Below are 21,247 nucleotides of genomic sequence, written 5' to 3'. Positions count from 1 at the left end.
CAAACATGCTTTAAGTGTTTAAGTTCTTAAACTTACATTTTATACCAAACATTACTCAGCATCACACTGCTGAGGTATGGCATCTGGTTTAAATATCAACTCATATTAACTCATCAAATATTAGCTCATGGTGACTGACTAAATATCGAACAGTTGTTATGTATGCTTAAAGTATGTAAGTAATGTCATGTTGTCATGTGGGTGTTAACCATAACAGGAATTGCATAATTAGACACATCTATTTCTGCTTGAAAGTACATGGAATAAATGCACATCCATGGAATCATTTGTTCAGACTGCTAAATTAACCCTATCATCTAGAATAGAGTGAGCAAAAGTAAGTTAAGTATTTGATTGTAAATCTCCCCTCTACCATGATGCCTATAAAGCACTTGATAATGACTAGGCAGCTGGTATGGTGTGGCTCCTACTTATTACACTTAATTTTCCTCACTGTTGTGTTACCATATTCTTTTATTGTAAGCTGTTGGAGAAAGGACTCTCCTTTTGTTATGTGTACAATGCCAAGCCCAATGTGGGTTAGGGCCTCTGTTACTGCAGTAGAAATATTTAATAATAATCAGACCAATTATTTTAATTGGGGTTTCATTTTATCCTCAGATGAGAGTTGCAGTCATCCATTCACTCGGGCCTATATTTCAGGTAGGCCATTACGCTAGTTCCCTGTGAGATTCCACATACACGTTAAGGATCTGGACTGGAGCCTAAAACAGTCAATTCAGTTCAGAACAGTTTCCACAGAGGCCATTGTTGTTGTTAGCAATTTGTGTGTTCCAAGCTTGAGGATGCTCTGTCCTCCCGCCACTTAAAAAAAAAAAATAGATGGCAGGCTGTTCCAGGAAGAGACAATGATGGGATAACTGTGCTTCTGTCCTGTCACTTCTGTGGTGTTGTCCCTCTCTTTCTAAGAAAGGTGATGACTTTTTATTCCACAATAGACATAAAGGGAATGTTTTATTTTGACATTTCAGTTTTGAAACTTGCATGAGGTATGCTTATTCACTCAGTTTTATAGTTAAAAATTCCATGGTTCAGTATGTTATACAACATATTGTGCCTTTTTAATTTCATTGTAGAGAGCAGTTATGCATAACAGAGATTGGATTTTTAGTGGTACCTAGCCTGGTGAAACCAGGCTCCTCTCTCCAAGGGATTTAAAGACAGGTTGGCTGTGCAGAAACCACTCCAGATGGAATGCCATTAGGAAAAACAGTGGCATATGAGATTGGAACCTTAGAAACATACACTGTATGAAATAAATTTCTATTAGTGCTTTTTTTTGCTGTCAGAACTGTGACTTGCTGATACTGAATGACTGAATCATTTGGGAGTTCAGTCCCCACTGTACTTTAACATTAGAGTTAAAAGCCTGTACATTATCTTGTTGAAGAAAGAAAATGTTTTCCTTCTTATAGGATTAGTTTCAAACCACTACATATACTTTTTCTCTGTGTTTTGAATATTGTAGAAATATTGCATATTATGCCAAATAAAACACCGGGATAGCAAACCATCTTATTTTGTTACTTCTTTTACAGTAATTTATGTAAGATGTAGTGAAACTACTATATGGAGCTCAAAATATATCTTTGGGTTGTCATGGATACACACATGAGAAGGCTTTCTTTATAAATTTATTATGAGTCTGACAATTTATTTTTAGTACATAACAGTAGTTTCTCCCAAAGAGAGAGATGATGTAATGAGGTTCATTATTGTTACTCTTATTAAACCTAACTACATTGCCCGTTTCTTTTTCTGCTCACAATCCAAAGATATTTTAAAGCCTACATGTGCACTGTATTGTTTGATGTCAAAATGGCTGATCAGGGATCTAAGGGTTTTCTTTCACTTGACTCTTTGAGTGCCAATGAGCCAAAGATGCTCAAAGTGTAAACTGGATATTGCTTACGAACAGTTAGCAGGTTATAGTACTACTGTAAAATAATCCAGCAGAAAAAGGCATGCTTTTGGATTTGCAAATGTTCCAACTGCTGTTTGCTGCCTTAGTAATTAAATTAGATGAGAGATACAACAAAAAGCTGCATGAGCTAAATAATTTATAGAACTTTCTCATGTCAGTAAATAACTTCTAGTGCTGTGTGTTCTACTTTACATATGCAATGAAGTACAACATGCACTTTGTTCAATATGCTGTTCTTTTATTTCTGAAAAATATTGGTTAATCAAATATCAGGAATCTTGATGAGGGATTATTATATCAGAGAAAATGGGAGAAAATCAAAAGAGGAATTCAATAAGGATAATTCACAATAATAAAAAAAGTAAATTAAGGAAAAACAAGACTCCCTTAAAATTTACCTCTTAACACATAATGGAATTACAGCTTACTTAGTAAGTTGCTTCTTTTGTGGGTATTTAAGTATCAGAATAAAAAAAAAAACTCTTAAAGGAAGGAATTGAGCAACATTGTTTAAAAATCAGTGAGCAGCTACACAAGTAGCTGAAAGACAAATACACACACCCAAAATTCAGACTGGTTATTTGGGTTGTGTTTTAAGTACAGAATTCAGAGTGGTAGCAAAGTCTGTATCAGCAAAAAGAACAAGGAGTACTTGTACAAATTTCCACTACATGCATCCGATGAAGTGGGTATTCACCCACGAAAGCTTATGCTCCAATACGTCTTTTAGTCTATAAGGTACCACAGGATTCTTTGCTGCTTTTAAGGAGTACTTGTGGAACCTTAGAGACTAACAAATTTATTTGAGCATAAGCTTTCATGGGCTAAAACCCACTTCATCAGATCTCTTGTGTGGACTGGTCCAGGCTGAGGTTGATGGTGGGATGGAAATTGTTGATATCCTGGATCTAGATGATGATGTCATCCATGTAGCGCAAACAGAGTAGGGGTGTTAGGGGATGAGAGCTGAGGAATCGTTGTTCTAAGTCAGCCATAAAAATGTTGGTATACTGTGGGGCCATGCGGGTATCTCTAAGCTCTAAGATACAACCACATTTGCTCCAACCCCTCAGACAGAGACAAACACGTACAAGATCTCTATCAAGCATTCTTAAAACTACAATACCCACCTGCTGAAGTGAAGAATCAGATTGACAGAGCCAGAAGAGTACCCAGAAGTCACCTACTACAGGACAGGCCCAACAAAGAAAGTAACAGAACGCCACTAGCCATCACCTTCAGCCCCCAACTAAAATCTCTCCAGCGCATCATCAAGGATCTACAACCTATCCTGAAGGATGATCCCTCACTTTCTCAGATCTTGGGACACAGGCCTGCCCTCGCTTACAGACAGCCCCCAGCAAATATTCACCAGCAACCACACACCACAGAACAAAAACACTAACCCAGGAACCTATCCTTGCAACAAAGCCCGTTGCCAACTCTGTCCACATATCTATTCAGTGGACACTGTATAGGACCTAATGACATCAAGCCTCTGATAGCGTGGCTGTTCACTTGCACATCTACAAACATGATATATGCCATCATGTGCCTGCGATGCCCCTGTGCCATGTACATTGGCCAAAACAGACAGTCTCTATGCAAAAGAATAAATGGACACAAATCAGAGGTCAAGAATTATAACATTCAAAAACCAGTCTGCAAACACTTCAACCTCCCTGGTCACTTGATTACAGACCTGAAAGTTGCAGTCCTCCAACAAAAAAACTTCAAAAACAGACTCCAAGAAACTACAGAATTGGAATTAATTTGCAAACTGGACACCTTTTAAATTAGGCCTGCATGAAGACTGGGAGTGGATGGGTCATTATACAAAGTAAAACCTATTTCCCCCTACTGTTACTCACACCTTGTTGTCAACTGTTGGAAATGGGCCATCCTGATCATCGCTACAAAAGTTTTTTTTTCCCCGTGCCTGCTGATAATAGCCCACCTTAACTGATTACTCTCGTTATAGTTAATATGGCAACACCCATTTTTTCATGTCCTGTGTGTGTGGGTGTATATATTTATCTTCCTACTGTATTTTCCACTGCATGCATCTGATGAAGTGAGTTTTAGCCCACGAAAACTTATGCTCAAATAAATTTGTTAGTCTCTAAGGTGCCACAAGTACTCCTAGTTCTTTTTGTTAAATACAGAAGTAATTTTAAAAACAAATATTAAATGGGTTTATGCAAATACATTGCATCAGGATTTATTCACTCTCGTTTTCCTGATTTCCCCCTCTTCCCTCCTGTCCTTTCCCACCCTAGCATTTTAAGTCATTCTCAAAAACAAAATAAAAATTGCAAATTAACTTGCAGGCTGTGGCATATTGGTGCACACAGAAGAATGACCCTCTGTTCCATTAAAAAAATCACTAGGGCTATTTTCTCAAATTTGAAAAAGTGAAGTGTGTGTTCTATTGACAACAGGAACTTTAAGCGTAACAGGATAGGGGGCATAAAACATCCTGTCAACAAAACCAGCAGAATTAGTTCATTTTCCTAGAAGTGGGCACACAAATCACAAAGGAGAGAGTTTCTGTCCTTGGTTATTAAGTAGTGCTAAAAGCATATAAGTAGAGAAACAAATCTCAGACTCATGGGGGAATCTGTCCTGCTAGGCATAATGCACTGTTTACTTTATATAGCCATTTGTTAACAGAATATAAAATAGGATTCACAGAAATAAGAATTCATTTGTCCCTAAATATTCAGAATCATAGTGATAATAGAGGTAGGGTTTGAATTTACAGGCTTCTTAGAAGAGGATTCTTTGCTCAGAGAGCAGCTCCAGTGACTACAATAAGGACTACACTCATGAATAGAAGTTTCAAGGTCAAGCCCATAGGATTGTCATGGCATGAAACCGTCAAAACCTACAACAAATGTGCTCATTTTTCTCCATAAGATAGAAAGTAATTAGGTTTTTTTTAATGCTATAATTATGGAGGCATCTGTTGTGGCTCCAAAGTTAAGATTTAATTGAGTTTTGCACTTAAAACAGGGATTCAGCATCTTACGTATGGAAAAATAGACTATCCATCTCAAAATTAGAGCACTTACTCTTTGAGTATAGAATGAATTTTCTGCAACTTTTCAAGTAAATCTATGTATTAGTTAATATTAATTATAAAATAGTTCAGTTAAGAAATGTATTAGAGCACATCAGAAAGAGGTTTTATAATAGCAGTAAGACTTAGGCATAGTGAGAGAGTAGAAATCATATTTTTAGGATGTTTACAGAAAGCAATGAAGTAAGTGAAATTACATTTTTCCCAGCTGATCTACACCAATTTCCTTTTCTTTCCCTGTTTTCTTTCCTTTTTTGGTTGCTACAACCAACCAGTCTGTCTTCTCATTAGAGAAGCAAACAAGCACTGTGTGGACTAATATGCATCAAGGTTGGTGGCATGACTGTTTTTAAATGAATTTTATTTAGTCTGAGGAACAGCGTTATAGCACTATTGTTGTTTCGAAGGATAGCTTGAGAGTTTCTTTTGGAAAGCAATGTTACACCACATTTTGTTCAATTTCTGATTTAAAAAATTAAAACAACTTAACATGGAATTTATTACTACCCTCCACACATTGCAGAGGATTATACACAGAAGCACTCAGTAAATAGGCCCCAAAAGTAATACATTTCAAAAGAAGGCTTTGGGAATATGACTAATAGCTCTTGAAAACAGACCAATTTTATGAAATTTTAAAATGTGAAATGTACATGTTGTAGTATAAAAGATCATTTCTGAGTTTAATTGCTGATCCCCTGACTTCCAGGGCTTGGCTCCTGCAAACAACTGAGCTATACTAGCTACATATAGATTTTTAGAAGAAAAATTGTTCAAATCCTTAAAGCAAATTTCTCATAGAAAACCACCATTAATGGCGCCTCTTTTGCCTTTGCTGATAGGAAATGCTGTTGATACTGGAAAATTAGACATGTTTGTGTTCCACTGTTAAACTCAAATAGGGTATTACTGTCACAGTGGGAATCACAAAACACAAGCAAGCACAGATCTTTCAAGGGTCTTGTTATGTGTCGTACCAACTGTTATGTTCACAGCACACAAACAGAGAAATTGCAAGGTCACAGTCTTTTATTTCTTAAAATCCAGAACCGCAGCACACAAGAACCAAAAACAGAGAAAGCTAGCTGTTCCATAAGACAGAGGCACAACTCACCACACTATGCTTTAGGCTGGCTTTTTGCAGAATGCTTCTTGAAAGACCCTGATCACGTGCTTCATTATGGGGCCTCCTTGCCTGCAAGCAGGACCAGGAATCCCCCCTCCCTCCTCGCCCCTGAAATGTAAAGTGATATTTGATCATTTTAACTCAGTTTTCAATATGCTATACCAGGTTACAAAATGGAATTAGAAATAGTCTGTGGTGTAAGGCAGTGTGGTTGATTTCTGTTTCCAGTTCTCTATGTGACTGATATGTTTGTATAGGGTTGGGAGGACTTCCGGTAATTCAATGCTCACAGCTTGTCTCATCTTGTACCTCCATCTCCCATCATGCTTACAGAACCCTGTCATCTGACAGTGGTTAGGCAAGTGGCAAGCTGAGATTACTGCTTATGCAAAAACATGCTTGCTTTACTGTTGTTTCATTCCATTGCCATCCATGTAGTTCTTCTGTTTCATGTGCCTTGTGTCTTGGTATAAACATAGACAATTCATTTTCTGGTGCAGGGACTATCTTTTTACTGTACATTTTGAATGGTGTTAGGCCTAATGCACACAAATAATAATTGAAAAAGTAATTTCAGAAACATTTTCCAAGGTAGAAAAGGCACTTTCTTGTTATGGTTTTCTATGATATCCAGAATTAGTGCCACTATCAGTGTCAAGTACAGGGCCGTCCTTAGGCATAGGCAGAATAGGCTACGTGTAGGGCCTCACACTGCCTGGGGGCACCACTCTCCAGGCAGCCCAGACAGTGTAGAAGCAGGGCTGCTGGGTCCTAGAGAGAGCCGAATGCAGCACAGTCTGAGGAATGGGATTGGCTGCTGGGGTCTCTGGGAAGGGGAGGGGGTGGGGGTTGGGAAAGGAGCTCACCTGTGAGTGTGACTCTTTCCCCGCGGCTGAGGTCAGGTGAGGCAGGCTCTGTGGCTCTGGAACCAGTATCCTTTGTTGTCCCCCATAACATCCATTCTTCTCCCCCCTGCCCCATGGAGCACCCCCTCCTTTCTCCCTCCTCCCCAGGAGCACCCCTCTCTCTCTCCTCCCTCCCCTCCATCAGGGCTGGGTTGGGTGAGGTGCTGGGGGTAGGTGGGGGGAGGGGAGGCTGGCTGCTTGCTGAGGAATGGCTTGGCTGGGGTTAGCCAGATGTGTGACACATCGGGATTGGGGTAGGGTGAGCAGATATCCCTATTTTATAGGGACAGTCCCAATTTTGGGGTCTTTTTCTTATATAGGCTCCTTTTACCCCCCCACTCCCTCCCCATCCCTGTCCTGATTTTACACTTTGTCTGGTCACTCTAGGTGGGGGTAATTGGTGCCTATATAGGACAAAGCCCCAAATATCGGGACTGGCCCTATAAAATCAGGACATCTGGATCTGGCCACCCTAGCTGGGGAGCGCCTCTCCCCCGGGCTGGCAGCTGCCAGCTGCCAGCGATCCATCTCATCCGGGGGGAGCTGCATAGGGCAGGATGAGCTGCTGTGGCTCCATGGGTGCCCTGTCCCTGAGATCAGATGCTGTGCTAACTTCACCATGGTCCATAAGGCTGGTGGTGGTGCCCATTGGCGTGTGATTGGACCTGAGGGTTTGCTGCTGCTGTTGCCACTCTGCACCCCAAGAAGTGGATTTTGGGGTCCTGCAGTTTTCCACCTATCTCCTCCTCTACTGCAGCTGTTGGACCAGCGGTTTGGGGGGTGAGCCAAGCATGAAAGCAGTACTGTGTTGCCATTTAGATTGTCATTTAACAACTTTGTTTGCCAAAAATTCTTGCTAACAATCCTGAATCCAATTTCAATGTTATTTAAAAAAAATCAATATCTTAGCCAAAAACAGAAAATTAAGTTGACAATTATTAGTGACAGGTTTGGTTTGAGGCAGGGAGTGGGCCAGTTTTCATCAGAGAAACAAAAAATGTTGACTGACTTTCCTATAGCCTGTTACTCCTGATAAGAGACCTCCAACAACTGTAATATGCTCATCTCCTTACTAGTGTATAAAGCAGGGGTCGGCAACCTACAGCACACGTGTCAAAGGTGGCAGGTGAGCTGATTTTTGATGGTATGCAGCAGCAGGCTGAGCGGCTCAGCCCATCACTGCTCTAGGGTTCCGGCTGCTGCCCTATTGCCAGCTGGGATACCAGCCATCGGCCCCACTCAGCACCTGCTGCTGGCCTGGGGACCCCCAAGGAACCCCAGGCTGGCAGTTGGCTGAGCAGGCCAGCTGAACCACTCAACCTGCTGTCAGCCTGGGGTTCCATTCACTCAGCCGGCAGCGGGCTGAGTGGGCTGGTGGCGGGCTGAGCAGGGCCGGTGGGGGGTTGAGTGGCTCAGTCTGCTGCCAGTCTGGGTTGCCAGCAGCACTCAGCCTACTGCTACTCCAGGGTTCCGGCTGCCGGCCCCTTGCCAGTCAGGAGCTCAGCCGCCAGCCCCACTCTTCCTCCTGCCAGCCTGGGTGAGCAGAATCCCAGGCTGGTAGCGGGCTGAGGGGGGGTTGGCGGCCGGGATCCTGGCTGGCAGGAGTTGGTGGTCAGAACCCCAGACCAGCAGCGGGCTGAGCAGAGCCTGGGATCCTTGTCTAGGGTTCCAGCTATCAGCCCGCTGCCGGTTTGGGGTTTCATTTACTCAGCTGGCAGTGGCCTGAGCAGGACCAGTGGCCAAGACCTCAGATAATAACAATAGTTTATTTATATAATATAGACATAGAGAGAAACCTTCTACAAACATTAAAATGTATTACTGGCATGAGAAACCTTAAATTACAGTGAACTTGGCACACCACTTCTGAAAGGTTGCCGACCCCTGGTATAGAGTGACCATATGTTGTACTAAGATTCTCCTGCTTTTTTTTTTCCCCTGTGAGTCAGTATAACTTTTGCCAGCCCAGAAGTTGGGCAGCCAATGTTTTACGTTTTCACAATGTTTTCTCCAACTTTCATAAAGTAAATACATAGTTAATATGAGTTTAAAAGGCCAGGGACACTTCTTTGTGAAGAATCTGTACAGCAGATCATGCCCATAGACGATCCAGAAAAGAAATTTGAGGTTGAATTTTTTAATGTTGTGATGGATAAAGCAGTATCTGCTGTTGATAAAAGGTTTAATACCTTGCAAGTACACCATGAACAGTTTGGATTTTTGTATGACATAACTAAATTCAACGAAATAGGAAAATAAGAGCAACTAATGACAAAGTGCAAGAACGTAGAGAGCCTCCTGAAGCACGGTGATAGTTTTGATTTAAATGGACTTGAACTGTACGAAGAATTGAGTACACTGTCATCAGTGTTGCCACATGCAAAATCGGTGATGGACATTATATAGTTTATTCATGCCCGCAAACTTGTTGACATATATCCTAATGTGTACATTTCCACTCGTATTCTACTGACAATTCCTTTAACAGTAGCGTCAGGAGAACGGAGTTTCTCAAAACTAAAGCTCATTAAAAACTATCTCCGCTCTACAATGAGTCAGGAACGCTTAACTGGTCTTGCTATTCTTGCAATCGAACAAGACACGACTTTGGCTTTGTCATACGATGACATTATTACTGATTTTGCAGCCAAAAAAGCCAGAAAGATTGCTTTTAATTAAAAACAAATCTTTGTTTCAATACCTCTTCATATAAATTTCCAATAAAATTTTGATAAATTAAAAAAAATTTTGCATCATTCTGTCAGAATTTTTTCTATAGTGCTGCTTCTTTAGTGCTAGTCCATAAGCATTACAGTGTGCTTAATTAAGTTAAACTGGTTTTAATAACGTGAATGTGGCAAGTTTTCCAATACTGTAAGCTTATGTTTGTGTTGCTAAGAGCAGACCAGGCACAAGGGCACCAGTTTAATAATCTCGCCTAGGGCACCATAAATCCTAAGGCCGGCCCTGGTCAAGTATCAGAGGGGTAGCTGTGTTAGTCTGGATCTGTAAAAGCAGAAAAGAGTCCTGTGGCACCTTATAGACTAACAGACATATAGGAGCATGAGCGTTCGTGGGTGAATACTCACTTTGTCAGATGCATGTAGTGGAAATTTCCAGGGGCAGGTGTGTATATATATGCAAGCAAGAAGCAGGCAAGTGTGTTTATGGGTTTTTTAATGAAAAGACATATATATTTCTCAAGCGTGCACAAGTGCAGTATGTAGGGAAACGAACCAGTGTCGGATGTGCGTAACAAATCGTAAAATTTTGAATGCGGAATTTGTTACAGATGTAAATTTGAAGTCCATAGGGCTCAGTAAGGTTTCATAAGAGTTCAAAAAGAGAAAGTATATACATTTTTAAATCACAATGGTCTTATTTCATAATTTAGTTAACTCCTTTTTTTCATATTTTTCCTTTGTCCATTTTATGGAGCTTTCTGATCTGAATCTCCCTTTTAGTCCTTTGATGTTTTGCAAAGAAAAAATATTAGCTGTTACAGCTGGGCCACTTCTTGCTTAGGAGGATCAACTATTTCACAGGCCAAGCTTCTTTGCACTAGCTGACAACAGTCACCAGTGCTCAGAATGCCTGTGAAGTGTAATGATGGAATCTTGGTAACAGTAACTCTTGAGTGGATTTTAGTTTTCAGTCATTGACATCTGTGAAAACTGACATCTCTCTGAAACATCCATAAAAAGGGTTTTAGTGGTGGTTCCTAATGCATACTATTCCAGGACATCTTTGTTGTTAGTATTCTGAAGACTACTTATTATGTTGGTTGTTAGCGATATAACTTTAGGTGAAAGTTCGTCAATATCAGCCTATCTTCACCTACTCCTAGGTTACTTTCCATCACTGCAGGCATTTCCTCTTAAGTATAGAGTTGTTCCTTTTTGTTTGTTCTTTGGTGATAGTTTTGTTTATTGGAAGAGACCCCTAGCTATATGGATTCTCTTGTGGTATTAATTCCTGTCTGTCTCTCTCTCTCTCTCTCACACGCACACGCGCGCGCGCACACACACACACACACAGTTACACAGCTAACTGAATAACAAGCTAGAGGCACTCCTGGGTCAGCGGGCTGCCCTGCTGAATATTAAAGACAGCAAGATGTTAACAGAGATGAGTATCCTCAGGCAGATGGATATTGTGACAGTGAAGGGGAGCAGCAGGATTCTCCCACCTTCCAATCAAATGAATTTGGGCTGAGTGATAACAGGAGAATAGTCAGCTGAGATAAGATGTCCAAGGTGACCGTTCTGGGATAAGACACCTTATGTTGCCCTAAGCAACTTGGGGAGGATAGAGATGGTACAAAAGATATGGGCTATAGGATGTGGTATTGATCCAGATGGTCAAGGACTAGACAAACTAGTGGTAAATGTCTACAAAGTGGTGTAGATAGCATGGTGTGTGCAGAGTTATGGACAAAGAGCAGGTGCCAAATGACGACCTGGACAGGCTCTGCTAGATGCAGTATAAAGGGAGACTGTGAGGATATGTGTACTGTTTAAATCTCAAACAAGAAGTCAGGTAGCACAGATCTGGGTAAATTTCTAGGCAGAATCTCTACAAGGAAGTAGAGAGACAGAAAAGCTTTAGAGAGGGATATTACTGTTTTCCTTATTCTACTAAAATTCCTTGTTCAGTGTTGGAAGAAAATGTAACATTAGTGTTTGTAATTCTTTGCGATTCTCATGTGGCACAGGACTTCATTAAAACTAAATGTGACTGTATACATTTACATTACTGAGGCAAGTGAGGTATATGTTGCAGAAAGTTGTCACTCTGTCTCTGTCCACTGTCCTTTAAATGCAGAGGAGCTCCTTGCCTAATGCAAGGCTGTTGCCATTTTGTTTCTCACTTCATATGCATAACAGCACAGGGGAAATTACTGTTTCTCTTGTATGCAAACTTTATATTTGTTTTTGCTTTCTTTATTGTGACGTAAGTCATTGAGACTAAAAAAGTTCACATGGTAACCTGATGGTTAGAACAAGGAACTGGAATGAAGTTTACTGGGTTCCATTCTGTGCTCTGCTTATTAATTTTCTGTGTTAATATAGGCAATTCACTTTGTCTCTCTCTCTCTCAATTTACTCATCTCAGAAATTAGGTACTAGATGACCTAAAATAAGTGATTCACTGGGGAACATTGACTTAATTAAGTGATAAAGAACATTTCAATATTTTAGATGAAACGGGACAAGTAAATACAGGGCTGGCTCTAGCCATTTCGCCGCCCCAAGCACGGCGGCACGCCGCAGGGAGCACTCTGCTGCTCGCCGGTCCCGCGGCTCTGGTGGACCTCCCACAGGTGTGCCTGCGGATGCTCCACCGGAGCCGCAGGACCAGCGGACCCTTCACAGGCATGCCTGCGGGAGGTCCACCGGAGCCGTCTGCCGCTCTCCCGGCAACTGGCAGAGTGCCCCCCCGCGGCATGCCGCCGCAAGCACACGCTTGGCGCGCTGGGGCCTGGAGCCGGCCCTGAGTAAATACAAAGTACTAAATAACAAAAATGAGAGCATGTAACTGCATGAGAATACAAAATGTAGCAGACAAATATAAAAATGTTATGTGGCTGTGCGCAACAAAAGTCAGAAAAATACTGTAGTACTCAGGTAAGGACTTAGACTTATGGCTGGTTAGTATCAATGGAAAGGAAATCTAGTTGAGACGGAAGGGCAAAAAGAATGTTAGACGTTTAGAAAAGTGACTTTTGAGGGAAAACAATCTGACTGTGTATTCTAGAAAAGTAAGTATTAAGAGGACATATGACGAGCTTTTCAGTACACTGAAAGGATAGGCATACAATAGAAATTCAAATATTTATGTTAACAACAGCACTCCGTAATATATAGTTAACAAGGAAACAGCAAAGAGCCTAAACATTTTTGTTCAAATTATATTAAGGGTACATTTATAAATAGTTAATAGAGATTTCCATAAATAGTTAATTGTTATAGATTGTTAGACTCAAGTTGCTCAATAGGTTGTCTATAACTATGGTCATATGTAACCATTTATTTGTATGTGCTTGTAACACTCTATAATACGTGATGATAATGTCTAGATTTAGAACATGTTTGTAACGTCAATCATTTATCAACACTTTATCTAGTCTTAATATAACAGGACCACTCTGGGTGGGGGTGCGCGCGCACACACGGGATAGTGAATTTGTGAACTGTCTTAGCAAAGGTAGCAGAAGGAAAGAGCAGCAAAGCCATGTTCCAAAAACACCTAACAGCAAGAGCTGTGCAAAACTTCAATCAATTATTTATTCTAAATCCAAAAAACAGGCTGAGCTGCACATGAGTTACACAAGCTTCAAGTAAGTCTGGGCCAATTTGTGTGTTAAGATGGACGCCACATTAAGCTTAGGGAGTTGAGATGAGTTTTGTGGCACGGTCACATTTCCGCGTTTATTAGAACACAACTTTCTGGGGATGCAAAAACATGCAAAGCACAGTGGAAAAAATGGTTAGCAGTGAATCTTGTGAACTTAAATTTAAAGGTACTGAACAAAGATGGTTACTATTCCATATTTGTGAACAATAGCTGCTACTTATATACTGCAGGGGTGACCACCCTGTAATACTGGACGACAATGTTGTCAATAAGAGAACTTTTATTTGATTATGAATTGAAAATGTTTTCTAAACCATACCCTGTGACTTTTAAACTCAAGCTTCTGAGTCAATCCTGTGACTAAAAGCAAGTTGGCAGGGGGCCTCAAGAGTTACTCTCCTGTGAGCTGCAAGCTTTGAGCAGCTGCTGTCTCTTCTCTGTATCTGCTGCTCAGCAGCTCCCATCCTGACCATGTGCTGCATTATAGGGAAGGAGACATGAGTTGCTTGGAATGTCTGCTTGCCTGTTGGACTGAGAGCCCCAAGGAGAGCAGGATAGGATAGGAGGTTGGATGACTCTGCCTGAGCTTACGGGAGTGCCTATTAGCAAAGGATACTGCAGGACAACCCAGGAGAAGGGAAAAGAGGTGAAGCACAGAAAGAACAGCCAGTTACGCTTCCTTGATTCAGCAGGTAGAGTGCTCTGTCTTGTGCCATCTGGAAACATTTCCCTAGGAACCATGCATCAACTGAAGATAGATAGCCAGAGTACAGTGCATGCCCTTCTCACCCCTGATAGACACCTCTCTCTCTTAGCTTCTGGTGCACAGAGTAAGAGCCAGCTATGCTAACTTGATGTCTTCTGGAAATTTTCCCATGCTTAGAGAGAACTTGATAATGGTGAGGCAGCAGGGGACAGCTGCCTATCATGCTGACCAGTACTGTCATATGTCCTTTTGCTCTCCTGTCTGTCTGCATCCACCTGTTGTGTCTCATCTTGTACTTGGATTGTAAACTCTTTAGAGTAGGGACAGTCTTTGTTCTGTGTTTATACAGAGCCTAGCACAAGGGATCCAGATCTGTGACTGGACCTACTGGACACTCTCTCATTGCAAAAAATAAGAGAGGAATCTCAAGCAAGGGGCATGCTACTGGCTTCCATTCTGTGTGTGGTGACTGAGTGATGCCAAGGGAACAGGAAACAGGACGGTTTGCTCTTAAATATTTGTTAGCAGCAGCCCTTTGATCTTGTTGATACATATTTGCCCCCAGGCTAAAATGATTGGCCACAACTAATACACTGTAACCAGTTTGAATTTTATGGATTGTCAACCGTTCTTTCATTTAGTATTCTTATATGTGCTGCTTTCATGTATTATACCTAGGGATATGTGATATAGTAGGTGTTTGTGAACACAGGATTGTTATGTGACATTATGGAAATTGACATAGAAGAGCTTTTAAAAATGCTTTCTTTAGGTAACACAGCAATCTTTCTTGTCACCTAGCAGCAGTGGAACTTGCCTTAAATTGTTATGATTTTTACTTGGCAATTGACAAAGTAATAGACCTCACTGCAATGGTAGTGCAGTGAATATGTCTGAAAGGGGGAACGCTCTAATCTGAACAATGGCAACTTTAACATTTAGTGCTGCTACGTTATAACAGCATTTAATAGGAGGATAAAGTCTGACATGATTGCACCTCCATAATCTTCTGACATAGAGACAAGGAGCCTGGTTTTCAAAAGAATTGATCACTCACAGTTACAACAGAATTCAATGACAGCTGCAGGCATGCAGCAGTACAGCTGGTTGAAAATCTTCAATTTGACACTTTTTCATTACAGTTTTGACCAAAAAATAGATAAAAAATCATGAGACCTTTCATGAAAATGTTGTCCCATTTTTCAACCAGCTCTCCTCAACAGCTCTGAAAATCATGCCGTTTGAAGCTTGATTCTTCACTGCCATCCCCTTAAACAGTGGTGAAAGTAACTTACAGGGCTTACCGGTACTGCTGGAGTCCTGAAGAGGGCATGGCCTCATCTGGAAGAGGCAGGGCCTCTCAGGACTTAAAGGCCCTGGTGCACCGGCTGTGGCTGGGAGTCCCAGGGCCTTTAAATCAACCTGGGGCTCTCAGCTGAAGAGGTGTCTGGGAGCCCCTGGGGCTCCGGGACAAATTAAAGGGCCCAGGGCTCTGGCCACTGTGGAGCTCCGGGCCCTTTAAATCCCCACTGCAGCTCTGTCGGCCGGGCTGGAGACGGGATTCAAAGGGCTTTGGGCTGCCTGCAGCCACGGGAGCTCTGAGCCCTTTAAATCCTGGCCCCAGCCCGGCCGCCAGAGTTGCAGGTGGAATTCAATGGGCTCTGGGCTGCTCACAGACGCGGGAGCTCTGAGCCCTTTAAATCCTGGCCCTAGCCCGGCTGCTGGAGGGATTCAAAGGGCTCTGGGCTGCTCCCTGCAGCGGGGAGCCCAGAGCCCTTTAAATCTCTGCCGCGGAAGCCAGTGCGGTCCGGCATGATGTACTGGCTCTTGCCAGTACGCCGTACCGGACCATACCGGCTTACTTTCACCTCTGCCCTTAGATTACTTACAGCTATTCAAGGTGTGAGTTAGCTGCTACCAATTAGAATGGTAGCTATCAGTCTATTTATATGATCTTCATCACTGTTATATGTGGGTGCCTCACAGTCACTAATCTATTTATTCTCACAGTAACCTGTGAAATAAGGGAAGTCCTATCACCATGTTGCAGTTGGGGAACTGAGCTATAGAGCAGATTTAAGTGATTTGCTCAAGGTCACACAGAGTGTCTACCATAGAACCAGAAGCTGACTCTAGATCTCTTGAGTTCCATTCCCGTGCCCTATTCACTTCACCATCCTCTCTCTCACTCCCCCTCCCCTCCCTTCTTTCCACAGGTCTGAATGACTAGACAGGAGGCCAGGTGGTGAAGAAGCAGGCCATGAAAACAAATGGATGCATACTAAACACTACACTGTATAAAAGCGATGGCTTCTAAGCTGCTGTGTGTATCAGAGGGGCATTTGTAGAGCTCTGTCTCAAGCATTCAAAATGCAGTGGAAGCTAAGATGCATTGGACTTAGTATTTTTAGTTTATTAAGACAATGTTATATTTTTATTGTCATCTGTTCCCTAACCGCCTTAGAGGTTTGTTATCCTACTTTCTTACACAGTGAAGAGAGAGGCAGCATTCTACCATTTTTCCAATTTCCCTATCTGTAGTCCAATCTGTCCATTTAATTTTTCACCAGGTGCCCAATGAAAAAGCAGATGTGGGGAGGGTTTATGGTGGATGGTATATGTCTTACCAGTGAGCATTCCTGCAGCCTTTTGGAGAAAAACGTGGGATTATTTAAAGCTGCAGTTTTTCTACTTTCTTTCCATGGCAAACTCCTCGTACCTCAGTTTAACCATTCAACGGCACTTATCTACTATTACTTTCCTAACTCAGACAAAAGGATCATGCTGTGCTCCTTTTAAGTACCATGGTATTCAATGTCAAGATTTAGATATGTTCTTTCTGCCTGGCTTCCCCTTTGCCTCTTTTAATGAGCCCTTAAAAGAGTGTCAGGAATTGTTGTTGTAACTCATCAATGATAGATTTTTACTACTTTTATATTATGTTTACAGTTCAGCTGAAAAAGTAAAGTGCATGAGCATTTAAACCCGTGTGACATAGGCAAAGGGGCTTGATCACACCCTTTTTCCACTGTGGAGGGGATTAAAAAAAAAAAAAAAGCAAAAGCCAGATGCTTTGGCCCAAATTTTGTCAGGAGGAAGGACGTTTGAGCTTCAGGTCTGTCATCTCAATAGCCCTTCAACCTCTCAGAAACCCATCAATCTCTGCACATTTAGGACTGCAGATTTAGGATTATGGGTGAGACCTGGGCAGAGCTGTTCTGCTGAATAATTTTTTCCACAAGCCTTGTCTTATTCCATTTCACAATCTGCTCTCAACTTCCCTCTGAATGTGAGTTTTTAGTTGGTGCACAGTTAGAAAACCAACCGGGGCTAAGCTCCTCAGGGAGCCCTACTGATATGAAGAGTTGGGGAGGGGGTCAGGAAGGAGCACAGAGATACTTGGCTTCTGCATCAGGCACCAGTTTTCTACAGATGTCCCCAGATTTGTAGGCTTTACTGAGGGATCTTGAGACATACGCAGTGTGAGGGCCGTCCATGCCTCCACAAAAGTGGGAGGGTGGGGTAAGCTAGATCCTTGCATCATGTCTTAGAGAGGATAATTCAGAGGATGCTCACTGGGAGCCCGATTCAAATACCATGGAACTCAGTGGAAAGATTCCCATTGTCTTCAGTTGGCTTTCGATCAGGTCGTGCGTTTCCAGCTCTCTCAAAGCCTTGCCCATTTAAGACTATGGTTTGGGACCACAAATATTGGTTCGCTTTTATTAATGTGACTCATAGGAACCCATTATAGACATATAGATACGTATAAAAATGCACCTATTAGCACAGGTTAATGTTAATTAACAATGTTAATTGAACTGTGCAAAATCCTTAAAGGGTCATTACAATATTTTTGTTCCTTTTCCTTGTTTCTCTCTCTTGGAGACCTTGTCAGCTTTAGCTGTGGAATATGGGAATGATGGGTTTAGATAATTACGAATAGAGAAACAATGTCCTTAATAAGGAGAGAGATGTGTAAAATGGAACATGAAAATGCCTTAAGTTTGCCAAATGTCCCCAAATTGAATAAACATCATCTACTGTGAGCCTTAGGAGAGAAGAGAATGAAAATGTTGCTGTTAAAAAGAGGCTGATTATACCCTTCCATATTCTGATTAAAAGTAACTGATGATTCGTGTCACACTGGAAAATTCCAACTACCAAAGCCCAAATTGCTGTAAACCTTTATCATTTTAAGTAGTCACCAATGTAACCTCTGTTAAAATAATATAAAATAAAATCAAGGTTACTTCACCTTCTGTATTACCAAAACTAAAGCACATTTTAAGTGTTATTAATTGGGCAAACCATGAATTATCTCAAATGGGATTCTACCTTACTATAAGTGTTCCAACATTATACACCTCTTGTATCTGTAAATTATAAAGTTAAAAGCAAAATAGACTTATGGGTAGTCAGTTATTTTTTGTCAAGGTCCAAATTTATAGGTCAAAGTATACTCAAGGTGCTGACTCCAGAGAAAATAATAACAAATGATGATAATGAGTAAAAGATTTTTGGGGTTTGTACAAAAGTGTCTAGTGCTCTGGATTTGGCCTGCAGTCTGCTTACCTGTGCCCTTAATTATTTTGCTCAGAGGACTTCTCTCAACAGACCCTTAATTTTAAAAAGTACGTTACATCAGGACATAACTCCACTCATTTGCTGATAATTTCTGCAATATGACAGGGCAATAAAATTGATCTGTTTCACACTCTCTCTCAATTCATTATGCCAGTTAAATCAAGGAAGTAGTTTTTGTCTTATCAGACAGAGCTATCTCTTCTATCTGAATGTTGGCCCCTCCCCTCATGCCGGTTTATCTTTCCGCACAATGCTTTGTGAAGGAAAGTGGAAGTACCCTATCGCCTGCTTTATTTATATTCTTTCATTCCATTCTGCGCTCGTGCTCTCTTTCTCTCTCTCTCTCTCTCTCTCTCTCTCTCTCTCTCACACACACACACACACACACACACACACACACACACACACACACACACACACACACACACACACACACACACACACACACACACACACAATCTGAGGAAAAGCAAATGACTCGGATTCCCTCAGAATGTCTAACCTGCCTGTACTCTGAACAGTGTGAGAAAGAGAACAAGCAGCTGTTACTGCAGGTTTTTTCGTGCAGGCTTTCCCTTTCCTTTAAAACGGTGCAGCCCTCCCCTGAGCAGCAGGCTGATTGCTTCCATTCAGCCACATTTGGTATGCATGAGCACTACTGCTCCAAGACAGGAGGTTGCTTTCTTAAGGAGGATCAGTGGCTAAGGCAAATCCACTTTGCCAGCCTTCCAACCAAGTTCCAGGAAGCATCTGTCCTACGAAATTGCAGGTGCGGACATGATGAAAATGGGATGTCAAAACTGTGGAGGACCATTTGTTTTGTAGGCATTATAAGGTTTGCAGGTCATTTTCCAGTGGAATTTATAGAGGGTCATGAGTCAAACTGATGCTCCCCGACCACTAAACTGGACCATTCGGAAGCTATGCCATGCTGCTTTTCTGCCATCTGTCAGACTTCTTAAGGTATTGTAAACTGGTCCTTTTAATATAAAACACTTATTTTCATCCTCTATTCAGAGTGTTTCAGATTTTGTTACTGGAGGGAATCCAGAAACTTCGCTTTGAATTATTTTTCCTGTCATCTTAGTGCATAAAGATAGCAGAAGTCTGTCTTTATGCATGTGATATGTTTAGCAGAAGTAGAGAAGTCCGAGGGACATTTAACAATGTGAGAATGGAATAAGGGATTATTGATTCAGTTTCTTCTCCAATTCACCGTTTGTTAGAAAAAATAACAATATGAACTTCTAGGGAATAAAAAGATCTGTGTGTGTGTGTGTGTGTGTGTGTGTGTGTGTGTGTGTATATCTCTCATATATACTGTGAGAAGTCTTCTAAACAGATATTAATTATATGATGTTGATTAGTCCCCAGGGACACCTATGGGTAGAATACCACACAGAACAAATCCTTACATCAATCCTGTGTGAGTGAACAAATATTATCATCATGGTTTTTTTAAAGCTGTACGTACCAGTCAGTGGTCAGCCTATGGCTAATTGATAATGCAGATTGCCTGACTGTAATTTTCTGCTAGTCCTTTGTTTTTCAACCAAATGTTACGCTTTGTTTTCATAAGTTGTCTTAAAGATACTTGCCTAAATAATAATCATACTATACAGTAAATGATGGATGGGTATGAAACTCAGATATTTGCTTTCTCACTTGAAGTACCACTACTACAGTACATCCCAGTTTAGCCTTCTAGAGGCATATATCAAAACCAAAATATCAAAAGTCAAAGTCTTCAGAAGAAGATAAAGTTTGTATTGCGCTGAAATGTGTCATTTGTTCTTGGGAAAGCTGGTCACTTAATTTGTTTGAACATGCTGTGTGCGTTTTAAACCCCATAATAATCAGGAATCTGAAACTATATTCTATTTAGCTTTTACACCTGTAATATTTCTTTTGAACAAATGCATCTGTAACCTTGACGTTTCATAGGCTGTCCCTGAAATTAATGTTTAATCGTAATATGAGTATTCAAGTTAATGTCTTTGAATGTAAAATGTGATGTACCCATTGATTTCATATGGCTAATTGGAATTGTGAAAATGAAGTCATTTATTAGAAATAGAATCTTTAAATGCACTATTAAATATACAATAGCTTACTTTCTATTAGTTTTCCAGCGAACTACAGTATACATAATAATTGCAGTACATGCATTGAACAAACTACTACACTAGCATCATGGCAGGCATTTGATGGATCTTAGTTTGACAGAAAGGGGCTATCCTAGGAACAATTGCTTTTCCTAGCCTTAGGTATGTATGTGCTGAAGAAAACACAGTAAGCAGTACAGTTGAGTAGATTCAGAATATAAATTTATATGTATGAGTAAATGAAAATGCAACAGAAGTAGATCGTACAACAAATGGAGCATTTGTTTATTTTAATGAGAAAAGCAATTACACAAAGAGTACAAGCTAGAATAAGCAACACATTAGTATCAAAATTCATTTAGGAGACTATAATTTCCCCGGGGTGGGGGCGAGGGAGAGACCTCGATGTGGTGGGTTATTAGCACTCCCATTAT

The 21,247-nt window shown here is 41.1% G+C and overlaps 1 protein-coding gene across 8 annotated transcripts in view; it reads left to right on the top strand.

The window, feature by feature from the left end:
• TRPM3 (transient receptor potential cation channel subfamily M member 3) overlaps positions 1 to 21,247 on the top strand; it is a 611,492-nt gene that overhangs the window by 161,957 nt on the left and 428,288 nt on the right. For 3 of the 8 annotated variants that reach the window (XM_050944116.1, XM_050944111.1, XM_050944115.1), the window contains exon 1: positions 19,073 to 19,671. The exons of 4 other annotated variants lie outside the window; for them this stretch is intronic. In XM_050944116.1, coding sequence (XP_050800073.1) covers positions 19,582 to 19,671 — 90 coding nt within the window. In that variant the 5' untranslated portion in view covers positions 19,073 to 19,581. Of the gene's footprint in view, positions 1 to 19,071; positions 19,672 to 21,247 lie in introns of those variants that run through there. One more of the 8 variants, XM_050944108.1, reaches the window with a different exon arrangement.

This window comes from Gopherus flavomarginatus, chromosome 3, assembly GCF_025201925.1.
Source record: "Gopherus flavomarginatus isolate rGopFla2 chromosome 3, rGopFla2.mat.asm, whole genome shotgun sequence".
Classification (NCBI taxonomy): Eukaryota; Metazoa; Chordata; order Testudines; family Testudinidae; genus Gopherus; species Gopherus flavomarginatus.
This window is presented reverse-complemented; position numbering and strand designations above follow the sequence as displayed.